The sequence below is a fragment of the Porites lutea genome, chromosome 1, assembly GCF_958299795.1.
Source record: "Porites lutea chromosome 1, jaPorLute2.1, whole genome shotgun sequence".
NCBI lineage: Eukaryota > Metazoa > Cnidaria > Anthozoa > Scleractinia > Poritidae > Porites > Porites lutea.
Genome location: NC_133201.1, coordinates 56,620,549 through 56,648,232, shown reverse-complemented (window position 1 = coordinate 56,648,232; position 27,684 = coordinate 56,620,549). Strand labels below are relative to the sequence as shown.

The window sequence follows — 27,684 nt, the reverse complement described above, 5'->3', positions numbered from 1 at the left end:
ACGTCTCCCTCGAGAAGAATGGAGGCCTCATCTGGGGTATTCGAAACATCCCATTTTTTATTCTCTATGACTTGCTTTTGGTGAAAGAAAACGGAAGGAACCCAATACATAAATAACAAAATGACACCTGGCAGTTTTCAATCTTTAATTGTCAGTAATAAATAAATTAATCTACACTTTTTTCAATTATATTACAAGTTGTTAGTGAAGTCAAGATTTGTAATGGGTGTAGTACACAATGTCTAAAGAAAAAAGAGCAGAAAAGGCAGAAAACGAAAATGCTATAATATATCAGCCTTATAGCCCTAATGACCAACATAACCATTTTGTTGGAACAGTGTTAAAAGAAGGTACAAACCTAACTGTATTTGATACTGAAAACGTTCGTGGAAATGAATGGTGTGAGAAAACAAAGTGTATCCTTAAATAACTATTTTTGTATGGACGTCTCTCCTGTGTAACTCTAACCAATAAAGAACATCTGTGACTATACATGCATCATCAACACTTTTTTTGAAACATCTGACCATAATCATTGATAATTTCTTACTATTCACAAGAGTCAAGAACAAGAAAAAAGGTACGGTGAGTTGAAGGTCCTGGATTGGAATATAATAACTGTTGATCTATTTTAGGCACAAAAACAGGCTAATGAGACCCAGCATGTCCAAATAAACTTCTGAAAGAAAGCTGGTGTTTAAAATTTAGTATCAAGAAAAAGCAATATTTACGTCCTACAAAGAGGGGTTAATTTCTTTCACTTCAAGAAAACAAAGTTACTTTAATCCTTCTATAAAATGCTCTAAACACACAAAAAAATTGACAAGGTCAACTCATGGAAGTATGTTAACTTACAACAACCATGTATGGCTGAAGTAGTCAAGGCTTTCAAAAGCCAAAGCATACAAGCCGCTAAGTCTGTTGATCTTTTTGTTTCGTTGATAATTAGCACTAGTAAGAAGCTAGTCAGAAACAGCCCGTGAGCTTTCTCATAATCTTTAAGCTTTATATCTCACATTCAGTTTGTTTTATAGAAATGACCCAAAATATAACGACAATAGAATATTCCACAAATCAGACGAGTATAAATGTACATAAATGGAGACTGCCAGCCAGTACCAGTTCTGTTCTCTATTCCATGCTTAATGAGGAAATATTTTAAATGGGGACACCAACAAAGATTCCCCTCTACACTGTAAGGTTTTTAGCATGCTAGTGGTTTTAATAAAGTCTATTTTGAATAAGCAGCTCTAACCAGTCTCCAGCCTGAAACTGGCTCCTTCCATGTTGCTTTCTTGAAATAGGAAAAGCTTGCCTCTTAGTTTCAACCTTGCGTCATTGGAGCCTGCCCCACTCTATTTACTTCATAAGGAAGTCCTAAAAACTGGTCAGCAATTCTTCCAGCCTCCCTTAAACCACTCAGTAGGGCGCCATGAACTGTAGCAGGATAGTTCCTGATTGTGTGTTCTCCAGCAAAGAAAACCCTTGGGGGGTTGGGTGGGGAGGGGGTTCCTGGTGCCATTCCTGTTACTAGGGGTGGGGCTACTGGGGAAGCCATTAAATCATAGTCATTTCCTGAAGAGCCAGCTGCCACATATGAGTATGAACCCCGTGACCATTCATCTGACTTCCACCTAGTTACCACTGTCTCCTTAGGCTGTGGACAAAAATTAATACTATGATTACGATCATGCAGTATTATGGAGTATTTTAAATTCTGACTGAGCAATTTTTGGCCGCCCTGAGTCTAACATTTGGAGGTCATGAAGCGGGTCTGTTTCATGCATTTAGAGTAATTATTTACTGTGATCTGCACCGTGATGTCCCACAGTTCCTCTGTTGGTAATTACTTTTGTTTTAGCTTAATAGTCTATGCAACTGTACTGGTAGTGTACTTTGTGTTACAAGTGCCTAGAGCAAGACTGCAATTTTGGAATTAAAAGGTGCCTTGTCAGTTGCTACTATGGTATAAGTCTTCACTTTGTGGAGAGACCCTAACTCTAAGGTCACGTTTCACACAGCAGTCATTAGTCTCACTTAGCCTGTCAACACTATTTCAAACCCGATGTTTCCCTTAGTGCGTTTTAAATAAAAAGTTATTTATTTTGGAAAGGTAATAGCCAATCAGAAAATACCTACTGTATTCGCAAAAGTAGATGACATCACCGGACAACATTATAACGCTCGCAATTCAGAAATCTCTCTCTCCTGCACCCCCATGGGTTAGGGGGTGGAGATGTATGACATTTCATACTAAACGCTTCTATGAAATTTACACGGCTTTTTGCGTGTTCCAAAATTCGTTCCTTGATTGATTTTCAGAGCTTAAATCGTGACTGATCAGTTGTAATTAACAATTTTTCATGATGGCCTTGCAAAAACTGCACAATTTGCAAGACTAAGTCGTTAGTTTCGCAATTTTTGTAGCACTCTTGCAAAATTTTGTGATTAAAATTAAATTTCGTAACAGAGTTCAATCCAGGAAATATCCCCAACATTTGCTCACTATCTTATTCTTCAAGGAAAGAGATCAAAAGTTTTAACAACTTCATCTTGCATTATATCTTGGGGTCAAATCAAACTATTAACAACAAACCTGTGGCACTGCACTGCTTCCAAATATTCCCTTCAGCACAGCAATGGCACTTCCTACAATGATTTCATCTGACACATTTTCCAGCTTATTGGCAGCCTCACCAGCAACAAGTGCAATAAGAACAGGTGACTTATAAAGATTCCAGAAGAGGAAAAGCTCTCCACGATTTGCTGTTGTACTTCCAACATGACCGAAAAGATTTGTGTTGGGATCCCAGAAAACACGATCAAAACAGAGAACCACCTGAAGTAAACAAAACAACGTCACTTGCTTTAGAAAGTTGGCATAAACAAAATTTATTTATAAACAAATAACGATTTAGAGGTAGCACATCAACAAAGTACAGCCTGCAATGAAAGTACTGCCCAATAGCCTGGGGCTAGTGGATTTTGCTATCAGGCTAGTGAATTCTGTTATTAACTTGCCTGATGGGCAAGTGAAGTTTTTTGAGGAATTCAAATTACAGAGGAACTGTGAAATCAATCTGCCCATCAAAACGTTTTGGGGGCTAGTTGAAAAGATGGTTGGGCTGGTAAATGTTAGCCTCAGCTAGCCAAATGGCAAGCTGTAAAAATGACTTTCTTTGCACCCCGAAGTAGTTCCTTGTCTCCCATTCCCAGTCGAATTGGAATTTGAAACTGTTGGTTTTTTAGTAGAGGAGAAAAACCAGCGTACTGATAGAAAAACCTCCCAGAGCAAGGGAGAGAACCAACAACAAACTCTATCCACATATGTTGTTGACACCTTGCTCCACAACTTGGTAAGCAAGAGGAAAATCCTAAACAGTCTTGAAGCTAATTAAAACTTCCTTATTTAGTAAGGCTTTTAATTAGGAATTTAAGCATTGTAAATTTAGGTTTTGTTTTCCACGTTTAATTAATTTCATATGTAAGGCGCAGTTGAATATTTTCATAGAAACTACGCGGTAGAGATTTCTATTAATAATAATAATAATAGCAATAATAATAATAATAACCTTGTGGCCCTCAAGTTTACAAACAAGAAATAAAATTCAGAAAAGTAACAAAACAAAGAAACCTAGTAGGCTACATTGCTGATTTTATAGATTTTACAGTGTAACCTCGATATAACAAAGGACTAAGGGACTGGCAAGATTTTGCTATACAAGGTTACGTAAATCAAGGTTTTTTTTTCGCATACAGTAGAACCTCAATAACCCGAACTCAGATAGCTCAAATTCCCCACTAACGCAAACTAAATTTCCTTTCCGCTGATCACAGTTTCTCTGAAATTTACCCCAATAACTCAAATTCCCCACTAACTCCAACTGTTTTTTGTTTCCCTTCAGAGTTCAAGTTACCGGGGTTCTACAGTATTTACTATCGGTGGTTTTAAAAAAATTTGTTCATTACACCCGGGGACTTCGTTATATAGAGGTTCATTATCTTGAGGTTCCACAGTAATTCATTCTAACCTTGTTTAGATTTCCAAACCCCATCCTGTGAATAGCAGCAGTTTTCCACTCTGGGAGGGGAGGTTGGAATTGCACGCCAGATGGATGACTTTTGAGTACTCCAAGAGGCAGAGTTATCAACACAGCATCTCCTTTAAAAGTCTGTGTTGTAGTGATTGAAGATTTGCTAGTGCTCTGAGTTACTATCTCCACACCTAAAAACAAATCAATTTAAATCCATTAAAATTTATTGTTTTCCCCAAGCTTAATGTCACACTAGAAATATGTGAATTGCCAGATGTTTGAGCAATTAAGGTGGCTCTGAACCCCTCCATAGGTCCTGTAGGTGACTGCATTAAATATACCATATGTCTCAAGCCCATTGTCTCGACTGACCAACAGCCCCTAAAACGTTCATCGCAGATATTAAAAATGTCCTCTGGTGTGATTAAAGAGCCTCTCTACAGGTATTTCTGGTAAAATCAAACTTGCAACAATCGTTATTGATGAAACAACAATTATCTTAGGGACTAAGCAACCATCACATTGCCGTATTTCCAATTATGTTTGACAATGTTAGTCATGCAATAATGTCCCCTTTCCTTCGTTGTCATTGTGGTTGCTCGAGCTCACTAGTAGCACTTATCAGCAAAAGAATTCTTCATATACAACAATTTGTTGAAGAACCAATGATTTGATGGAAAATCCATGACAAAACAACACTCCCTAGTACACATAAAGAGGCTGATTAAATTATTGTTATTTCTCACCAGTCCTATTGTAGCGGACATGTCTAACAGCTGTGTTGAGCCTAATGTCAAGCCCCTCAGCTAACGCAGCAGGAAGGCAGGAGTAACCATTGCGCACTGTCATGTGACTACCATTGAACTCAAAGTCATCATCTTGATCCCAGTGCTTAAGTGACAGTGCTGTCAAAGGGGTGGCATTTGCAAATTCCAAATTAGCAAAATGCCAGTCTAGAATCTGGCGATCTCTTGATGATAAGTAAACGTCACTGTAAAAAATAATCAATAACAAATTATAAATTAAAACAGCTGTGGTGGCATTCTTGATAACACCACAGTAAAACTGCTGTGTGTGTAACATATACATGCAGGTAAGGAAAAATGTAACTAAAATTAGGCAGAATATTATTACAGAACTTCATTGTGATTAATGGGTTGAATAAGCAGTATTAAAGCTACATAATTGTGTAATGTGCACAAATTATAAAGATTGATGTGATGCATGACAATCTACATCTCAGGCTGATAATATGACAACATACTGGTCAGTACTAAGTGTTTCTGGTAATTAACATACATTTCCATGGTAAGAGAATGAGAAGTTACAAATACCTTGGTGGGTTATCTTCTAGTTCCTCCAGTCTTTCCTCAATACGCAGTTGCTCCTCGACAAGCTCATCATATTCCTAGTTATATTAAAGGTCTCACACACTTAGGGTTAAACTAATAATTAAGCAAATTTCGCCAAAAAATCTGCGACTGCAAGGAGTCATTTTGACTCCAGATTAGAGGCCAGAAATATTGGGCAGAATTTTATGCTTAACAAGCCAAAAATTCTTAAACAATTAGGCCCAAGTGAAAGAATACAACATAAAAGTTAGTCCAGTAACCAAGTTTCTTTGTGAACCGAAGGTTGCACATTGCTGCTTTGTTTTTTTAGTTTTGATTGCCAGTTTGGGTATAAATTTCTCTGGTCAGCAATTCCCTGTGGTATGATTTAAGCATTTCATTTAAGAAGTAAGAAGTGTCCATACATTTTCAAAGATGACACACCTGGTCCACATGTTACTAAACTGGGTAAGGTCAGGGTAGGTACCCATTAGTTCCATCAACTCACATAATTGTTACTGAACTGACACTCAAAGGAGTTGGCAATAGTCTAAATTTTTCTTTTAAAAAAAATTGAAACCAGACTTTAATTTTTGATTTTCCTTTAACTCTGAGCCATCACCATGATGTGTAACAGCGAAAAACCAAATTATACTGGTTAAACAATAATTTATTATTTAAACCACAACATATACAGCACTCACATCAAACAAAAGAAATTTAACACTTACTCGACAAAGAGCATTCAAGTCACGAAATTTGCTTTTCACCAAGAACTCTGATGTGATATCTCTGTAACACATTCAAAAACAAGTCCTTTAACACTTTGTTTTTCACTGTTAACTGATATTGTTACATGACAAACATTTGATGGGAATGTGAGGCTAGAGCAACTGAGCTTTATTTAAAGATGTATTTAAAGATATTATATATATAATGGAATTTTTGGAAACAAAGCAGAAAACCCTATATATAATTATTAGCTACAATAACATGATCCTACTCAAAATAATGAATTGTATTTCAATCAAACAAAGGCTAGTACCAACCCAAAACACAATCCGTTAAGCTAAAATGAGAGGACTATGCGGCTGATTATGATAAAGATTATTACCTTGGTTCTTTGATCTTTAGTGCATCTTGATATTCTTTGTGTGTCTGTGTAACTTTCTCTTTCGTTTTAACCATCTTAAGGCAAACATTAAAATGGAATGCAGATTATCATTCTTCATTTGCAAGCAGTACATTACCATCTTGCATATCACAGAAAATCATGATCAGTTTAAAAAATAATAAAATAAAACGAATTCCATAAAAGTATCTGGCAGCAATGGAACCATCCCTATTGGATAACGAAAAAAACAAATATTCATGAGGCATTACTTGGGCTGATCAACAGGTAATGGGCATGGAAAAATTCTTTTCCCTTCAGACATAATGTAATAACCTCAAACTGTAACTGGAAGTCTAGATGTTACAGGTCAAAATTATGTTCAAGTTAAAACCAACCTAGGTTAAAATATTTTGACTTGAATGTAATTTTGACCAGTAACATGGATGCCTGACACACAAGGTCAGGAAACACAACAGGAGAATGACTCATAGCAGACCGCAGAGGTAACAACTTCATTCACAGCCAACATTCATGATCAAAATAACAATAAACTCTTTTAGGCAGCGTACATGCTTGGAACCTGTCCCTTGGATGAAACTACCCCACTAAAGAGAGTCCGAGACAACAACGACAACAGTTACTATTATAATAATGAGTCCTGATGGTTATGGACCAGAAACAGAGGTCAGCATACCTGTGCTAAAGTTGACTTGAGCTGCTCTTGAATTTTAAGAATCTTTTTCGCATGTTCGATCTGCTGTTCCTTCACTTGTCTTTCTTGCATCCTGATAGAAATAAACAAAATGAAAGCAACAAAATTTAATAAACAAGAATCCCAAGCCGAACAAATGAAATTTTCAAATCTGCCAGCTTACATTAATTTATTGGGTTTTTTTTATGTTGCAGAATCATTTCACCCCAAGAAAGTGCACACTATGATTAATAACAAAAGCAATAATGCAAACTTATTCATAGAAGTCATTTGAGCAAAAAACAGCACCAGAATATTGCGTACTGAATATTACGTGCAAGTGTCTTAATGAGAACTGCACATGGTCAGAAATTAAAGTTGCCTGTTCTCCCACGCTTACACAAACTTTCTTGCGCAGACATCATGTAATGTTCCATGTAATGTGTCTGTTCATCTTCACTGTTCTTTTTAATCGCACAGATTTACTATGTTTTTACAAATTTTTTAAGCTCTGGGACCACTGTAATTGGCTTACCGCTGTTGTGGTATTCCTGCCTAATTAAGCATTTGTGACCTTCTCCAGGAAACCGTACACAAATACTTTTTCCGTATAATGGCTAAAAGTTTTACAACCTGTTAGAGAAGCATTAAAACAGTTTTGGAAGGCGTTACAAGCATTTGGAAAACTGTTGGAATTTTTTAACCTGCCGTTAAAAGCGTTAGAAAAACCGTTCAAGGCGTTAGGAAAAGTTGCTCGAATTTTGCATCGAAAATGTTCGAAACGTTACAAGTAGTCATTAGAATTGATTTTTGTTTGCTGATTGGAAGTTTGAAGCATGAGCCACGATAAGTTTTGTTCATCATTCAACCTAATTCTTAAGGTTCGAGCTGAACAATGTATTGATTTGAGACAAACGGATAGAGAGATCACTTAAAATCACAAAGAACATAAGAGCTTATTTCTGTATTAGCTCAAAAATCAACAAATGGTAGCAAAAGATTAAATCAATTTAACAACATACGAACCTGAATGATAAGGTAACTACAGAAATTCAGTCCCTTATACTACTACATGAAAAATTTCTGCAATTTGATTGGCTTAGAGCAGTGGTATTTCAGCTTAATTTAAACAAACAATAGCATGATTTGTATGTGATATTTGGCGTAAATACCACTCGTGATATTTCAAAATTGTCTCCAATTTCAATTGCCTAATGGCTCGTGAAATTCCGTATAACAATTTCAAAATATCACTTGTGGTATTTATGCCAAATATCACTACAAATCATGCTATTACCTATACAAATTGCCAAAATATCTGACAAAAACAGATCTCACAATCAAAATTAATATTAAAAAGCATTAATCAAACCGTTGACATGCTTTAAAAGGCCGTTACAAGTCGTTCATCAGCTGTGAGTTTTTGCCCATTTAACAAAAAAGTGTCAGTGTAAATTTACGTTTTCCTGGAGGTCACATTTATTATTCTTTGTTTCAGTATTTATTTATTATCATTCTTTTTTTCTTTTCTTTTTCTGTCTTAATCATGTAATAGTAGGGGTGTAATGATTCATATTCGTTGCGATTCAATTCGATTTCGATTATTGTCTTTCGATTTCGATAATTTCGATTCAATTATGTAAATGTTTCTTAATTGTTATAACATAACGTGTAATGTTAACAACATGCAAACCTAAACCCTCAATTTGAGAAAAGTAACTGGGACAGGAGGATTCACAGTCGCTTGGTTCATCGCCATGTTTGAGAACCTGACAAAGATGGTTTGCCTTATTTGGAAATTCTCAAGGGGTGGTTGAAGGACAGCATTTTTACCAGGCAATACAAAATGGTGCACGAACTGCTATCGTCTTTGCTTGTCAATCAAAAACACACATTTTAAAGAGTTCTGGATTCTGATTTTACAATAATTATAATAACTCACCAGGGTTGTCGCTAAGATTTCAAGTTGCCGGGTAAATACAACAAGTAGGTGGGGAATCAAACGGCTAGAGATTTCTTATGGTTCTATTTTTCTTCTATTTTCCAATAAAAGTAGCCGGGGGACACTCTCTTAGTAGCCGGGGAAAATCCCCGGCCCCCGGCTCTTAATGACAACCCTGACTCACTGAAGGCACCCTGGAAAAAGTATGCAAAAATTGAAGCAAAATCAAAACCTGGAAGCAAAGAATCGTGAATCGAACCAAATGGTCATAATTGCGATTAATTGAGAATTCGATTTATCATTACACCAATATAATAAAATAAAATAAAATAGAAGTAGGAACATACTTGATGACAAGCTCCAGGGCATGTCCCAATGAAACTGGTTTACTGTGCATGTAGTTAAAGTCCAGTTGATGTGAAAGGAATGAAGTGGCTTCAAGCAATCTATTGAATTCACGCTCAACCATCTCATCTTTCTCCTTTGGAACCTACAAACAACAACAGCATTATTGTCATTAACAGTGTAGGTAACTGTTATACATTCCAAACTTGTAAGGCTCTTCACTTTGACCAAAAATTGTTGACGCTTCTTCCTAATTTTCATTGTATGGATTAAATCCTAAGTGTGAACATTTTATAAAGTACTTATTATGAGAAATGTTTTCCTGTGGTGCTGTCTAAAGCATGTAAATAATATTCTAACGACCAAATCTGTGAAAAACCTTACCACATAATTTTGCAATGAAGTGAAAGCTATCATGAACACTATGGTGAATTTCAAATGGTGGATGCCCATTAATCTTGTTTAACTATATAGTTATTTTCCTTTAAAATAAAATTTTATCAGTAATGGTTAAAAAATTGTCAATTTGTGTCGTAAGGTTACCGGTTATATAATTAATCAAGATCAAAGTGCACATAAAATTATTATTTGTCAGGAAGTGATGTTCAGTTACGTATATATATTAAGTAGATGAGCAATGACTAAAATAATGTGGTGACAGTGGAAATTTTATATCATACTATTAGGGTCAACATGGACACCAAAAGGATTGAGAGTAGTGCCTGTATTTAACACAAAACTCTGATGGGTTTAAAACAAAATATTAGCTATTCTTATTATTGTGATGAATAAATTCGCTAATTTAAATCAAGTGTCCTAAAAAATGGAAATTCCCATCAAAGGAGAGCATGGCAATAAGTAAACGATAGAACTGAACCACGCATTATATTCATGTCCACAATTAAAGGTCCATTCTCGATTTACAGAAGAAGAAGAGAACACTGACACAATCAAAGAACGCATTTTTTAGGTCCGGATGTAAAATATGGTAATATAGTATTCAACAATCCCATTTTCAGATATATTGCCAGGAAATATAAGGTCAAATTCAGTAATGAAGTTACCCAGGGACTTTACCCAGGGACTTGCCTAGACAGTGAATGGCTTTAATTGACTCAAAATATACAACTTTTAAAAAGTTTACCTTAAGATCAAATATCAAGCATGCATATACATCAAAGGCGTATGTGTTAAAATGACGGGATGTATGATGAATTTTACTGTTTTATTCAAATCCACAAGGAAAGGAAAGCCTACCCTCACAGCCGAGAGTCTGCTGTTGGCTTTCTTTTCAATTGGGCCCTTCAGGAAAAAATCAAGCGTTATGTTAACTAGTGAATGTTGACATTTTTCTGTCTGTCTATAGGCCAGTTTGTCAGAAAAAGATACAAACATGCATGTTCATAAACCACAGGATTCCCCCACGGTTGCACAGGGAACCACTGCTTCCCCTGAAAGGGATGTGAGTCCATCATAAGGTCACCTCTAGGGTCACCAGGCAATATACACAGTGAGAGACACAGTGTTTTTCTTGTCTAAACAACAAGGAGCTTAAGCAACAACAATGACAATGGTTGAGGAAACGTCACTAAAAAACGATTTTCAGCGTTGTTTTCAAACTTAACCTTATTTATGTAGTATTACTCAATTTAAGGAATGTAGTGGAATTTTGAAGGAGTTGAATTCTTAAGAATTGTATTCAAGTTCAACAACAGAATGGAACATGAGTCGTTGTGTGTTCACAACGTCCTTTACAAAATGTTGTATTACGAAGTTTCACATCAAGGTAGTGTTATGGACGCCAATGAAATGTACCACAAAGTGTGCGGCAGATGCAGATTTGTTCGTTTGCTTATTATTTTTATTGGTTTTTGACGTTCTTGTTGCCATCAACATTGTGGCTGCTTAAACTCCCTAGTTATTATGACATCAGACGTTAGACCTCAAAGTGGTTTAGCAAGCCCGACAGACTTGATAAACCACCAGCTCCACCAGTTGTTATTGGTATAAATGGACGCATTACTGATCATCGTGTGCTACTTAATCTACAAAATTCTGAAAATAAGCCCTGGTATTTTTCTATGCTCAAAGGTTGTTCGAGGGCTTATTATAGAGGGGTTGAGTTTGCAAATGGTGGGAAATACATGTATTTGTTTCAGTATTTTAACAAATGAATACTGGAAAGTAACTACAAATTTGTGTCAAGGTAATCCTTCAGAACGTATTAGAGAGCTTTACACTCAAGGACGAGGACGACTATGAGGACAACATTATTTTAATTTTAAGTTTTCTCACCTATCCTGTAAAAATAGATACCCCAAACAGAGAGCTTCATTGTACTTTTTCTTCACCACAAAAGTTAGTATGCTTATTTCTGTTGAAGGAGGTAAAGCCCTCCCCCCCCCACCCCCCAATCGCCAAACGATAAAATTTCTAACATTTGATAACTTGCTTTCGCGGTTATGACATTCTCTCAAAAACTCATAGTAGAATGACGTTGGCTATCACATTTTCCCACCAAAATGATATTGTTTCAACATGCCCACACTACTTAGTATTGGGAAAATCTTGTCCACTAGTCGTCCTCATCTTAGAAACACAACAACGAACTTAATTTAAAAAAAAAAGAGTACCAGGGACTTGAGGAAATTTTTTTTGGTTTCAAAATGGGAGGGGGCATATTTTCAGGGGCTCATTTTCAGAATTTTACAGTATAATAAAGCTCATGTGAGAAATTGACATGACGGTGCAGCTTTCATCAGTAGGACAAGGGTTGCTCTTCTATAACGTAACTCGTTAGTAAGATTAGTACAAATAAAAATGTTAAGTAATGTGCAGTGTATGAGTTTAATTCAATGTTAAAATTTTTCCTCTTTTGCCTGTCTCAGATAACAGACAACAAAAACTCCAATCCAAAACAAATCAAAGAGAGAGGTCAGTTGATTGCAATGAACATTAACCCTTTAAGCCCCAATATCTACATACAAATTCTCCAAACTGATCTCCATACATCTCCTTTAAGAATCAGTTGAGAGAATTTGCTAAAAGATCATGGAATTTTCTCTACAATGATCATTTTATTAATTCTCATAACTTTATCTCTTGACAGTGAATGGATATTGTTAGGAGAAAATTGTTGTTGGTCACTATTGGGACTTAAAGGGTTTAGTGAAAAAGCCTTATTACAACACGGAACACTTTCCCAACAGCCAAGAAAGACCAAAGAAGCAGTGGATATCTTGTGAGATACACATCACTCTGCAAAACTATTTATAAAGGAATATTCATGGTAGATACTTCTGGCAGAGGCTGGAAGAATGGCATCAGATAAAAAGCTTTTTCCCAAAGGGATGCAACATTCAATGGTGTAATGGTCAGAGAGACCCTCATGTGATTTCAAGACAAAGGATCTTCTGAAAAGCAATCATTTTGAACCGAGTATATTTTTAGCAGACTGATTTTGGAAATGAAAGAGACTTGAAACAAAACTCCACTCTGGGAAAGTAAAGGACTGTTTTCTTTTCCACTGCTTCTTCATTTACATATTATGTAAACACAGTGGACTGTGGGAAGTGTGCGTGTGTGTGTTCTGGAGGCTAAAATAGCTAGCAGTTATTCATACCGACTTTCCATGAGTCTCGTAAAGAGGACACTTTTGCCTTATCTTATGCAACTCCATGTTGATTTGATCAGATAACACTGACAGAGGATTTCCACCTAAAAATACAAGGGCCAATATAAAACATAACCACAACTCCGCAGTGCTTCATTACCTACACAAGTGGGTTAAAAACTAGTACTTAAGCCAGGTCAAGATTAAGAGTCCTGAAGAATGCTTTGATATTTTTCATTCAATTAAGATGCTTGCATCATGGAAAGCGATCATTTCTACTTCTTTCAAGAACACTGCCTACTTTAAATTTCCCTTGGCAAGTCACTTTGGAGTTTGTTTTTCAGACAAAATCGAAAATTCTTCTGGGAAATCCGTTCACAGTTTTGTTTTGACAGATGCCAAACAGGTCATCATAGTGGTTTGTGTGAGTTTTTCAGTCATTTCTTGTTAGCTGTCAGGCACTAATTTAGTGGCAAAATGACAAAATTAATGTAATCAGCTGGCAAGTGCATCCATGGATGAATAGTCTAAGTCAAGCACAAATACATATGTACACGTAAAACCTTAATTGAGTGTTGGGAAATCAGTGTGTTTATGAATAGAAATCCCTGTTCAACGAAATCAGTCACTACTGACAGTGTGGGTTGTGAAAAATATAGGTTTTTCCAAATTGTGCTTTGAAATCCCTCCCAAAAATCCTGAAATACAGCCCTAATATATCAGGGAGGAATTGCTTGGTACGACTCATGTGTGCGTTGAAAGCTAAACATATATATTACTCACCCAGTCCAGTAAGAACCATGGCCCCAAGATCTGCAATGTACTGGCCTTTACGGAATGTTGCCACCCTTCCACCAACACGCTCCTGCAGCATTAAAAAAGATTGCAAGGATCTTAATCAAAGGATAAAAGGATTAAACAGGTTATTAAAATTAGTAAATGACAAAGAATCATGCATATTAACAGACTGTCTATCCGTGATACAATCATTTTTTATTACCCAAGCCCAGAACCCGCAGCAGGGATGCTAGCAAAGGTAAAATAAAACAGGCAACAAAACCATGTAACTTGCTTTGCAACATTGCTGCATAACAAGTTGAATAGCGATGTTACGTGTTTTACCACCTACAAATCAACCTGTCTTGCAACAAATCAGGTTAGTGCATGTTGTGAAAAGTTGTTACAAAAAGTAGAGAGTAGTTCTACTTTTTGCAAAAGAATCTATACATGTTGCGTGTTTTACAAGGCAAACTTATTTTGCAGCAAGGACTGATGTTCCTGCTGGATCTAAACAGGATTGCAATAATATTACTTCATTGCAATGAAGTAAGTCTGAATATATAGCTCAGAGGTGATCATATATATTTGTTTTTCTGAAGAAGCCAAGAAAATAATCAGATTCTTCTAGCCGTACATTCAGCCTTGTTTGATTACTCTTCAAAAACAAATAAATCAGATATCCCCTGGACTTTTCAAACTTCTTCCCAGGGAGAACAGTGATGTACATGAACAAAGAGTGCAAATGCAACATTTCTAAACTGACAACAAATATTTACTCTGGCTTCAACTATTGTAACATCAATTCCAAAAGACTGCAACTGCCGCGCAGCAGTGAGACCTGAGATTCCAGAACCAACAACGATCACTTTAGGAGCCTTCTTTACTAAAAAGAACAAAACAAAAAACCCACAAACAACAAGAATTAAAAAAACGTATATACAGTAATAATAAATTAAATGACCAATATTATATTATTGTTCTGTGCAGGATTTGAATCTTTTGGTAAACACATCTGAACACCTCCCTCGCAGCTCATGAATGTGGAGTTAAACACCAAAACTGAATAGGGCTTTGGGGTGGTGAATAACAAATAATCAATAATATCAATAATCAAAATTATCTTTATTATGCTTTTGTCGATGTAAACGGTTAATGTTACACTCTAGGAAATTTAATTACAGTTCAAAATATATTAAATGTTGTGAGAATAAATATGCAAGCTAAGAAGCTAAATGAACCAGTTGGTTTTCTTGTTAGCTCCCTGAATAATTTAGGTTCTAGGTAGCAGGTAAAATCAGAGGAAATACAACGAGAAAAAACAAAACAAAACAAAGTAAGAAGAACTTATATTTACATGAACTATGTTGCTTCATCAACAAGACAAAAAATTATTTCATTTGTTGTTCTGACAATAGAAAGCGTATAATTTTCTTTGGAAATGCAGACACACCTAAGTTTTTTAGAAGAATTCCTGAAGAATTTCTGTGTCTGGTACCTTGTCCAACCTACCAAACAATCTAGTTTCTTTCTGTTAAAAGCTACTGCCAAGACCTCTTCCTTATTTAGCTTAGGTTGTGCTCTCCTAATGCGGCACACTATTAGTATAGGTAATAGCATGATTTGTGGTGATATTTGGCATAAACACAACTAGTGATATTTCGAAATTGTTATAGGTAATTTCACGAGCCGTTAGGCGAGTGAAATTTGAGACAATTTTGAAATATCACGAGTGGTATTTATTTTTTTTTTTTGTATTTTATTTATTTATTTTCTTTTTACAGGTATAGTACAAACAACATACAGATCGAAACATACAAACACTACAAAATTTACAACAACTACCTTAATTACAAAAAACAAAAAAAGAAAATAGAATAAATAAATAAAAAAATAAATAAATAAATAAAAAAAATAAATAAAAAAAATAAATAAAAAAAAAGCTACGCTGCACTACACTACAAGGCTTACATAACTTATTCGACTTGAACTTAAAATACAGAGTAATACAGGGAGTATTAGAAAAACGAAGTTTGGATAACAGCTACTGTTGTATTAATGGCAGTAACGGCTTCCATTTTTTATCATGGAAATGGATTTTGTTGTTTCTTTTCGCGATAAAACGTTCGGTTTGAAAAGTTTTTTTAAATTTATCGACTAGCAGACTTACACATAAACAGCCCTTATTTAACTTACAGCGGTAAATAAAATATTTGCTTTCAAGAATGATGTAATTGACTAGAATGCTTATATTATCTGTATCTAAGATCCCAAAAAGGACATTCATGATATCAAACCTAATAGTTATATTAAAAGAATCAAGTACAGACTTTAAATCATTCCAAAACATGCTTACTTTTGTACAATGGAAAAAGAGATGTTCTATGGTCTCCAACTCCTTTTCACAAAAATCGCACAAGGGAGAATCTACTTTTTTGAACTTAAACAGCATCTTGTTCGTGTATAAGATCCTGTTTAATATCTTATATTGGAATTCTCTTAATTTAGTATCCAATGTTGTTTTGAAGGGCAGTAGATATATCTTTTCCCAGTCCAACTGAAATGTGTGTGTGCTGAAAGCTTCGTTATATTTCTTTTGCGCTGTTGGTATACTGGATATCTTAGAAACAAAACTGTCATATAATGACTTTGATTTAAGATTTTGGAAATTGACTTTTTTCCCTTCAATACGTAACTTGAAATCAGTTTGGATTAGATCATGAGTTTTTGAAGAGATAGAGTTTTTATTTGTTTTTAATATTTTGCGCCATTCTTCAGGAAAAGCATTGAAGAGACTGAAAAGTAGAAAATGTTCAACTGGTGAGAGAGTTGAATATAATGGTTCCTTGTTCGACTTGAAACCTCCCCACGTGTCGTAGAGGTCTCCAATTTTTACAATTCCAAGATCAATCAGCCTACTGTTATAGACTGACTTTGATTCAATGCAAATGAACTGGTTGTTCCATATGACCTGATTTGCTATTTCAGAGGATGAGGAGGGGTTGTCTTCATTTAAAAGGGTCCACGCCACAATGCATTCTTTGTAAAATTCTGGAAGAGTTACCGGTAGTTTAGTGTAGTTAAAATTGCAATGAAACAAGAATTTTCCCCCTACTTTCTTAAGATAAAAATCCAGAAAAAACTTCCAGCCAGCGGGGTCAATGGAGAGATATCTCTTAATACAAATTATTCTTTGGGCAGAGATCATTGACTCAATGTTGGGCATTTTCAAGCCTCCTTTATCAATAGGGTTAATAAAAGCTCTGCGCTTTACTTTATCTTTTCCCTTCCAAACAAAGGAATATAGCAAAGTATTTATTTTTTTGATAAACTCTTCTTTATTTGAAATGAGAACAACCCTGTATAAAATCTTTGGTATGGCGAAAGACTTGATCACTTGAATTTTTCCAAGTAGTGTAAGACCTCTCCAGCTCCAGCCCTTCAGCAATCCCCTCAGAGATTTCTCGATTGATTCAAAGTTAAGCTTATAAAACAGTGCGTGATTAAAGGTGAAATGAACCCCTAGGATCTTTATGGCCTTACTTATTTCATTAACACCTAGTTCTGAGCTGTTTACTTCCATATTTCCTAGTAGAAGAATTTCCGTTTTGTCGTGATTGACCTTCAATCCGGAGTATGTACTAAACAGATCGATAGTATCAAAAAGGGTGCGATGCGAAAATTTGTCCCTAACAAATGATGTCATATCATCAGCGAATGTAACTAATTTGATTTCGGAACCACCCACCTCAATACCCTTAATTTGATCGTTATTACGTATGGATAATGCCAATAATTCAAGTACTATTATGAAAAGAGATGGCGAGAGTGGGTCGCCCTGGCGAACACCCCGTTTAACATTGAAAGAGGGGGTGGAAAAACCATTATTAAAAACACAACTTGATATATTATTATAAAACGTCTTGATCCACCCCAAGAAGGATTCTCCAAAGCCAAAGAACTCTAGCGATTTGTGGAGGAAGTTCCAATTTAGAGAATCGAAGGCTTTCTCAAAATCAATTGCGGTCATTATACCTTGGTAGTCTCGCATTTTAGTAAATTCCAACACATCGGTTATCGTACGAGTTGCATCAAAAATTGTTCGTCCTTTTACAAAGGCATTCTGGTCATAATGGATAATATGTGGTAGGACATTTTCTAGCCTTTTAGCGATAGCTTTTGAGCCAATTTTAACATCAACATTTACCAGAGAAATCGGTCTCCAGTTTTTTATCCATCTTCTATCTTTGTCCTTTTTCTCAATTAAAGTTATTACGGCTTGCTTTTGCGAATGTGATAATTCACCATGAAAATACGCATAATTTAATGAGTCCACTAGAAATATTCCGATTTCTGACCAGAAGAACTTGTAAAATTCTATAGTGAGCCCATCGTTTCCAGGAGTTTTATCGTTACTAAAGGTAGACAGAACCTTGAAACATTCGGAATATGTTAATTGACCCTCGCACGTTTCCCGCATTGAGTCGGTTAACTTAGGAGATGAGAGGGTATCTTCCAGAAAAGGACAAATCGAATAGTCAGTTTGTATTCCCGACTTTTCGTCATAAAGCTCAGAATAAAAACTGTGAATTTCGGTCATAATAGTGTCCGGAACAGTAGTCTCTTCTCCATTTGCTCGAATAAGTTTCCGTATGCAGCTTTTTTTCTTATTTCTGTTTTCCAGATTTAGAAAATACTTGTTGTTTCTTTCCCCTTGTTCAAACCATGTAGCGCGGGAACGAATGATTGAGCCTCTTACAATGTAATCATACTCTTGTTCGTATTCTGTTTTGACCGATTCGAGGTTGGCAAGGTTTTCTTGCGTTGGTGATTCTGCTATTTTTTCCTCACATATTTTAAGCCTGTTTTCAATTGTTTGAATTCTATTTCTCCTTTCTTTAGCTTTCAGTTTGCTATACGATATACTTTCCCCGCGAATTTTGTATTTCATCCAGTCCCATTTAATTCTCGAATCATCGCAAAAATTAATTTCGTCTATCCACTTAGGAAAGTTCTCGCGTAAACGCTCAACGAAAAAAGCGTCATCCAAGAGACTGTTATTGAACTTCCAAAAAGATGGGCCACGCTGCTGATCATTTAGACTGTCAATTTCTAAAGTTATTGCATGGTGATCCGTTCTTATAGCTGTCACTATGTCGACTTTAGCTACGTCATCTTGTAATAGGTCACTAATGAGCCAATAATCAAGGCGTCTTTGAATAATTGGGCTTTTTTGTCTCCAAGAAAATTTCTTGCTATTAGGATTACGGATTCTCCAGATGTCAACTAAATCATAATTCAGCATAATGTCCTCCACACACTTAACTGAGTCTTTTAACACAGGGTTTCCACCCGAACAATCTAGGTCTGGGTCCATAGTTACGTTCCAATCCCCTCCTAATATAATTTTGTAGTCAAAATCATTGTATCCCTCATCATAGATAAGCTCAGACAATGTTTGGAAGAACAACGATTGCTTAGTGGTGGTATTGGGAGCGTAAATATTTATCAGAAGGAATGGAACATCTTGAATAGTTGTCTCTAAAATGAGGTACCTCCCATCCTCATCCGATCGAATTGATTTCAATTTGAAGTCAAAGGATTTACGTATAAGGATTGCGACCCCACGACTATGGTTAGAGCCATGAGCAAAGTAAATGTCCCCGGACCACTGCTTTTTCCATTGATTTTCAATCTCTTCAGTGCTGTAAGTTTCCTGCAGAAAGCAGATGTCTGAATTTTGCTTGTATAGCCAGTTGAAAATGGACTTACGTTTTTCAAAAGAACGGATACCCCGAACGTTCAGCGAAAGAGTTTTAAACTTTAAGTTGTTGAAATCCATTGAAATTTGCATACGTGTAGTGAAAAAAAGACAACAACAGTAGCTGTTATTCCCAGAAGGGTCACTGTTACTCGAACAATTAACGCATTCCTGATTTTGTCAAGTGTAAACTGAATAAATATAGAATAACATACATAACAAAACAAAAGAAACGAGATGAAAAACGTAGCCAGTGTAAAGAATTAAACTGTTGAAGCTACGCCTGGACGAGATCAAGTGTTATACTTTTGTTTAAATCGAACTTCAGAAGAGAACTAAGGAATATGCTAATCGATAGCTCCCAATAGAAACGAAAAAAATAAGAAGTGAACTACTTCCTGCGAATTCTAAAAATAAATAACCTGGAACCTATTTATTTATGATTTTACCTCCACACCGTCAATAAAGAGTTTATAGGGTTCCGTTCTACTGAAGGCTGCCCGTTTTCCATCTTTTCTTGCTTGTACCATCTTCGGAATAAGCCTCTTCCTCATATCAATCACCTGCTTAGGTAGATCTGGGCCAATACCGAAATTCGACTGGCTATCGATGTTGCGTCGGCAAGAAAAGAGGTTTTCTCGATCTTTAAAGCGAAGACAGCGTGCTATGATGGCCCTGGGTTTTCTTGTGTTTCGGTCCTTTTTACCGACGCGGTGGACTCTTTGGAACTCAATAGATTGGGCGTTTTCCACATTTAACTCTTTCTCCTTTAAGCGGTGGAATTCGCTTTGAAGGTTTGCGACCGTTTGATTTATTCGATCCACAGAGTCCTGTAAAACATTTATTTGTGTGCCGATATTTTCCAGTTGACTTAACTTTGATAATATTAGGTCCACTTTGGAGGCGAAATCTTGTGCCATATTGAGGGCAGATAGAACTACGTCTTCAGAATCGTTCTTCGACTTTGGTGGCGATACAATGGCGGGTGGAGCGTTCGCTTGGTCTTCTTTCACACTCTCTTTCAACCGCTTCGTTTCGGGGGAAATGGTCTCGCTGGTCGGTGAATTACTCCCTCTCGTTTTCCGTTTAAACAGAGATGAAAGTGGCGATGAAAATTCCATAAAAAATATCAGAACGCATGGAAGAGTGCAACAAAAGTTACGGAGCTAACAATCACACGTCCTTACTCAGTCATGCTCAGTCTCAGTCTCCCACGAGTGGTATTTATGCCAAATATCACGTACAAATCATGCTATTATTTGCTTATACTACTGCCCACAAAAGGTTTGTAATTTTCACTTGTAGGTATTTCAAATTAAGCTGAAATACCACTGCTCTAAGCCAATCAAATTGCAGAAATTTCTCATGTAGTAGTATAAAAGTTATGTAACAATACTTCAAATTACATTTATTAGAACACTTACCTGGTGGAGGCATTTTCAAAACCTTGTACACTCCAAAGTTTATCAAGCCATACCTCGCAAGGAAGGCATGGACTCTGGCTGCCAGCTTTGGATCATCTACATTCACAAAAAAAAAAACTTTATCCCAACTTCAAAAATATAGTCAAAAGATTAGGGAAAGAGGTTTGGATCTCACCAGTTAAATCTTTTTTCAAAAAAAAAAAAAGGTTGAAAATTTGATTTGAGGTACACTGTCCTACTTGGGATATTGCAGCTCGTAATCGGAATCACTCCCTAGCTATGTCTACGTCTATCAATGTACAGTACTTTCCAGAAAAATGAGTCAGCTACAGGTGAAAGCATGATATTTGAGAAAACTTAACCACCTTTAGCTTCTGAGGTATCTTATGAAGAAGTGTACCAGTCTCTTCTTTTACCTTCTTCAACTTTCTGTACTCTATCCTCAGGCAGACACACTGACTGCAAGCCAAAGTCTAATGCAGGGCAAGTTTTTTTAAAATGCAAGGTGAAATTTAACTTGGTTTTCTTTTAATGCGCGAGTACTGTAATTACACTGAACTTACTATTATTAGGTGGCTCCAGGCGTGAAAGTGCTTGTTCCACAGTTAACTGCTGTCTTGGATTCTCAATCCATAGTTGTAACTGTACCACAAACAAACAGTATCCATTAGCCAAAAAATGTTCTCCTGTTATTTTTTCCTAGTGAAGTAAAATGCCTATGAAAGAAAAGTCACTGAGGCACCTTTCTTTCTTTATATTCCGAAGGGTAAGCTTGAGGATAATAAAATTTACAAATTATGATGCATGTATTAGCATCTTCAAATTATCTTCTAATCCTAAAAAATGCTAAATCTAAAACCAAAAAAGTTTTACATACCACTCTATTTCTGATGTACAAGAACTGTTTCTGAATGGAAGGGGGACCTTGTGATACATCAGGAAAACAGGTTGCCTCTTGTGATGTCAATTTGTCAAATGGCAGTCTGCTCTGGAAAGCTGCGCCCTCTAGCCCTGTCAATACAAATCATTGCAAATCACTATCACAGCATTTGAAAATTTAACAATATCTTCAAGTGATGTGCCTGAAGAGGAAAATTTGGCAAGAGACTTTACTGTAGATGACAAGAGCCTTGTTGGGCTTTACCATCCCAAAAGACAAATAATATCAGTGAGTGAATCCCAGTTAAACCTAGAATTTTCGGGTTCTGATTCATCTGCTAAGTTTGATCACTGCAATATCATTCTGATTGTAAAAAGTACAGTAATACACTAGCACCAACTTATGTAGTCACAAATCAGGGCTGTCACTAATGTTTCACGTTGCCGAGTATATGCAGTTAGAAGGTGGTGAACTGAATGGCTAGGAATTTGTTTTGGTTCTATTTACGTTTTGTTTCCTTCATGAAAGTAGAAGGCGGTCATACTCATACATGAAGTAGCCAGGGGAAATCCCTGTCCCCCGCTCCTTAGTGACAGGCCTGATAAATGACCTGATGTCCAGTAAGCTTGAATAGCTAAGGTACAAACTGTTTAACTGTGACAATAGATGGACCGAAATGCACCAATGACATTATGAGTCTTCATAGCCTATAACATCACAGCTTTACTGACAGATGACTGATAATATCATGACTAAATTGACTAATTAATCAGATCAATAACCAGAGTTTAATACCATCAACTGACGTGATACAACTCACTTTGACTCTGACGATGACTACCACACAGGTTGTCGAAACATCAGTTACTGTCAACAACAGTCCCATTCAGAACAACCACCACCTGAATGATCATACTCAACCCACTTAATACACTGTTGTTTCCAGTCATTGCAAAGTTACTCAAATAAGCAACATGTCACCAAATAAGTGACCTGTCTCTTAAAAGCACCCTACAGCTATAGCAACCAAAGTAAAATAAGCACCGTTGTCACCACATCAAGACAGTAACTACAAAATCACACCTTTCGTTCAAGAGTTGTTCAGTGTTCTCCCTAAATTTTAGCTCAGCAGGTAAGGGACCATTTATGGATGGTAAGGCAAAATATATACTTTTCTAACAGGGGGGGAGGGGGGGGGACAATGGAGTGAGGGACATGGACCCACCCTCACTGGGAAATTTTTTATTCCCATATTTTAAGACCTATTTTACGCAAATCTGCTGTCGTTATCTTTAGACAACAAGTTAAAACGTTTGATTCCAATAATTTTACTATGTCTTTAATGTTCTCTTTCCAAAATGCATGTCCCCAAACAGGAAAGCTGTATACACAGTACAGAACCAAAATTAGGCAGGGGCAAAAAGTGGCGTAAGAAGTTGCTGCGCCGCAAGAACATGCAAGCCACCGCTAGAAGTGAAAGTGCCGTGTTTTTAACGGACCCTTTGTGGTTTACCCGCAAGAACTTTGAAACGAAAGAAGTCAAAAATCTTCACCACAAGAACTTTGAAATGAAATAAGTCAAAAATCTTCACAGCAAGAACCTAGAAAATTATAGCAAGCCTCAAGAAGGCGCATGAAGTTCTTTCTAAGTGTTAACCTGAAAGAAGTTTATGGTGTTTGTCGCCTTTTTGTTACAACATCATTTTGTAGCGTTGATACTAATTCACTCTGTGGCAGTAAAAGGTAATCATGCAAGGACACACGTAAAAAGTTGCCTGAGAAAGCGAACAGCTTTCTCTGCTTTTTCTGAAAAGTGAACACTTCAATCGTTCAGCGTTTCCAAAGTTAGATAAAGCGTGTGAGGCGTTTGTTTAACAAAACGATCTGTAGTTTCGAACATCTCGATCATTTGGATCATTTCATAGTACAATACCATAGTCTCGGCAAAACAAACCAAAGGCGTTGAATTTCTGCCACAAGAAAACATGGGAATTATTTATTACTTTATTGCACTAATTTGAAAGAGCCTTTAGTGAAAATATTCCTTACTTTACTTTAGCATTTTTTTTTTCCAAGAGCACTTTAAGTTGACACAGTTGCACGTGTGGTCTCAAATTACACGGCTCTTTTGCGAAACGTACTACGATCGTTCCCTATTTTTTGAAGCCCTGCTTTTTTTATCAAAATTGTACACATTTCCTCGCTTAAAAGGTTAGCTTTGCACAAGATGATTTTGTATATACCGTTTCTAAATTCACCGATCATGAAACATGAAAGTATTTTTAGTTTATCTTTTTTGTTTACACTTGTTATCTATACATTCCTGTCATTGTAAATCAGCAGGAACGAAACAGTTTTAGAGTTTTGAATGTTCAAAACTATGTGCCTAAAGTACAGATTAGTGATCCGCTGACAAATACAGAAAGCAGCACAGCTATTTTGTTGACATAATAAATTTTCACTTGTCTGCAGCAATCTTACCGCACTGAAAGAAGTTGTTGCGCTGCGGTTCCGAAAATCCCTCAGCAAAGAAATTCTTCTAGTTAAATTTTTACCGCAAAAGAAGTTCTTACGTCTTGCTGGATTCAAGCGCAAGCGCCCTGCAAAAAGCCGCACGAAGTTGCAGCTTGCGGACGCAAAAAGAAGTTCCTGCACTCGCATTATTTTTGGGCTGTACGTTTTGTACTTAGGTAGGTCTACTTTTCCATATATTCATTCATTTTCTTGTGAGGATCGGATCGGATCACAACTTGCATATTTTTTTTAAAAAATTAGTTAATTAAGCAGTTGCAGGCGGTAAGAAGTGTTGCTTCAGGCGGTAAATTTTACCGGTTACCGCCTGATAAGGAGAACACTGGTTGTTTGTGGTAACTTGCAAAACAAGACTACCAACCTTTTGGCACATCATCTTCCTCTTCTTCTTCATCGGGTTGATCATCAACTTCCATGCTGGGTGACAACCTTGATGTGGTTCTTTGAATGATTTCATCATCAGATAACTCATCATCTGTCAGATTTGCCAATTTCACATCAACTTCAGTATATTCAACCTAGTGCAAAAATGACAGCTTTTTAGGGCCTGTTTACATGGAGGTGGGGGACCCCAGGTAGGTGAGGTAAACTGCTTAGGTGGGGTGAAAAAATAACCCGCCTTTACATGCAATCATACAACCCCGCCATCCCGGGGTGCACTTTCTCAAGATTATTGAATGGTCGCTAAGCACATAAAACAAGAAAAATGCTGGCAAACCACGAGTTTTTGCGATTAATGCACTTCTACCTACACTCACTTGTTGCTCTTGCTGCAACCTTCAGTGCAATGGCTTTCTATTGTTAACTTTCATGATGATGCAAAGCCACCGCCAAAGTGAATTTCGTGCTAATTTGATGTATTACGAATCCGACCCCGGCCAGGCGGGTTACCTCACCTTGAAACGTTCACATGGCAAAATTTGACCACGGCTGAGTGGGTAACCCGGTCTGGAAGACCGGGCTACCGCCTTGGCAGGTCACCCCACCTATCATGTAAACGTGATCAAATTAAAATGATAGATTATATGGACAGGCAGGTTACCCCACCTAAGCGAGTTACCTCACCTACCTGGGCTCCCTCACCTCCATATAAACAGGCCCTTAGTTCTATAATAACGTGAAGGAAAGGTACAGCCTTTACCATCAAAACCTTGCTTATTTTCCTCAAATGTATTTTTGAATTGCTAAGGTGCTGACCAAACATATTAATGGTCTGGGGTTTCGACTCCCGCCAGAGGAAAGTTATTTTCTTTTTTTTTTTTTGGTAATTTTGAGTTTGTTTTCTTTCTTTTTTTTTGCACATATTTTACCTCTTGGCTGATTTCAATTTATTCATTTTGCTTCCTCTCATCACAGTTTATAAAGTTGGCTAAACTGTTTATTAATTTTCGATATTAAATCTGGAGCAAGCTTAGCGCAGCCGTAGCACCACATTTGAAACAGGTCTTACTTTGTAGAAATTTACACGAACACCAAAACAAACATTGTAGGAACTCGTCAGTATTCTAAACAACAATCTTCAAATGAGCGGAAAATAAATAAATTTGTAAAGCTCCAAGTCGAAAATTTCCCTTACAATGTTATGCAATATTATTGTCATCAGAAGAAAGACGACCAGAGCAAGATTGTATTTGTTTTTTAGTCTGCAGAACTAACACACAGTCATTTCCTTAAACGACTTTTCAGTCTGAGGAAAAACATAATCGCTAATTTTAATTTGAATCTAAAGAAAAAACCGAGATCTATTCATCGCGAAGCGTCAAAAACACATGGAACAAACGTGTCTATCATGTAAGCAACTTGTGCGACGAATTCGTTGAATGAATCGACAATCTTTCCCAGTTCCAAGCTTTCCCATGAAAAATAAGCTTTAACATGCACCCTGGACTATTAAATCCAAGCTTTATCGACAAAAGATACAATTTTGTTTTACTTCAAGCTTTCCGTTGGATGCTTCGCGGAACGGAACGACTGCAGCGAAGGGAGTTTCTACGGTACTCTATTACGAATCTTACCTCCATTATATTGAATTAGGAAACATCCGCTGCGAATTCTCCCAAAAATGCGAAGGACTTTATTCGAATTCCCCCAAGACGGACAGATTTCTCAACTTTTTAACTGAAAATCTCGACGCGAACAATAAATGAACGATAAAGCGAGTGAAAATCGCCCATTCTTCTCGCGGACAATTCATTGCCTCGTGACCACCCCACATGAAATATGTAAACAATTCCATAGCCCGCAAAGCCAAAAAAAAATTAAACTGATTTATAAGATGAGACAGACGGCGGACCCTGAAAGAGTGGTCAAATGAAATATAACAAATGCGCTGTATAAAAGTCCAGCTGAATGCATGTTTCAATTAATATTTCTGTAGCTTTCGTCCGTTGCGTGTTAGCGATTACAAAGTTTCATTGTTTACGGAGTGACGTATGTCTTTCATTTCTAGTCGAAAATCTCTCATTTACTCCCATCCGAGAGGAAACGAAGCGTTTCCAAAGTTTATGCAACTTTATGGCTTACCATAATTCAAGAACGTTTGGCAAATGCTAACAAGGAACATATCAAATAATGCGCTAAAACAAAGGCCATGTGACTCCAACGAGCTTCCAGCCACTCAGGAATCGACGCTTTGACAGATTATTTAGTGTGATGCATAAATTTAGAGTCCCTGGATCGGAGGTCACGAGAAATTTCCCTTTAAAAACGTGATTCTAAAGACCTCGGATGAGTCTTTTCTGCTCTAGCAAGACTTTCATCCGAAGCCTTAATTAAAAGGCTAAAGCCCAACACAAAACCGTATTGTTGACAGTGAAGTGAAGAATGTTGCATAATATATCATGAATGACAAATTTTAGATAATGAAGACAAACTGTGAAACATACTTTAGCGCGCTTGCGTTGACTTGTCCTTCTGGCCAAATCTGCATCCATGTCGAAAATTTCAGAAGATGATCTTGAACCTGGGCTAGATCCGTTTTCTCCTTTTTCTTCCATATTGTTTGGGTCTGAGTGACTTCCATTAACACCCTGGCCTGGCATACTTGGTTTAGGTGCTATAAAAGGAAGGCCGCTTGCCAGCTTTGGGAGAATTGGTGGCGGATATGAACCTGACATTATCAAATTCTAGATGATATTTGACCAATCTGGCCAGTTTTTAACGAACCTAGTCTAACTTCTAACTTTGGAAATAAATTGTGGAAACTGGGTGAAAATTCAGCGTGATAAACTGGCCGAGGGA

General features: G+C 36.7%; 1 protein-coding gene across 2 annotated transcripts; it reads right to left on the bottom strand.

The window, feature by feature from the left end:
* Window positions 1–128: 128 nt before the first annotated feature.
* Window positions 129–27,684, bottom strand: LOC140922778 (lysine-specific histone demethylase 1A-like). 2 transcript variants are annotated; one of them, XM_073372803.1, is made up of 18 exons: window positions 27,330–27,684; window positions 24,806–24,962; window positions 21,910–22,043; window positions 21,596–21,674; window positions 21,033–21,128; window positions 14,627–14,733; window positions 13,854–13,935; window positions 13,080–13,174; window positions 10,715–10,759; window positions 9,460–9,602; window positions 7,174–7,264; window positions 6,480–6,553; window positions 6,097–6,157; window positions 5,369–5,442; window positions 4,781–5,025; window positions 4,032–4,225; window positions 2,597–2,839; window positions 129–1,657 (listed from the first exon to the last, which is right to left on the bottom strand). In XM_073372803.1, exons 1-18 carry the CDS (start codon window positions 27,558–27,560, stop codon window positions 1,325–1,327), a joined length of 2,484 nt encoding a protein of 827 aa, XP_073228904.1. In that variant the 5' UTR covers window positions 27,561–27,684; the 3' UTR covers window positions 129–1,324. The 2 variants fall into 2 exon arrangements, with proteins under 2 accessions (XP_073228904.1, XP_073228912.1); XM_073372811.1 differs by lacking the exon at window positions 27,330–27,684 and adding an exon at window positions 26,460–26,639.

Excerpts from the sequence above, each read along its gene's own strand:
- LOC140922778 (XM_073372803.1), bottom strand. The coding sequence starts at position 27,560 with ATGTCAGGTTCATATCCGCCACCAATTCTCCCAAAGCTGGCAAGCGGC. Across the intron at positions 22,044-24,805 it reads GGAAGATGATGTGCCAAAAG|GGCTAGAGGGCGCAGCTTTC; the intron begins GTTGGTAGTCTT and ends TTGTATTGACAG. Across the intron at positions 6,554-7,173 it reads TCAAGTCAACTTTAGCACAG|ATGGTTAAAACGAAAGAGAA; the intron begins GTATGCTGACCT and ends GTTTGCCTTAAG.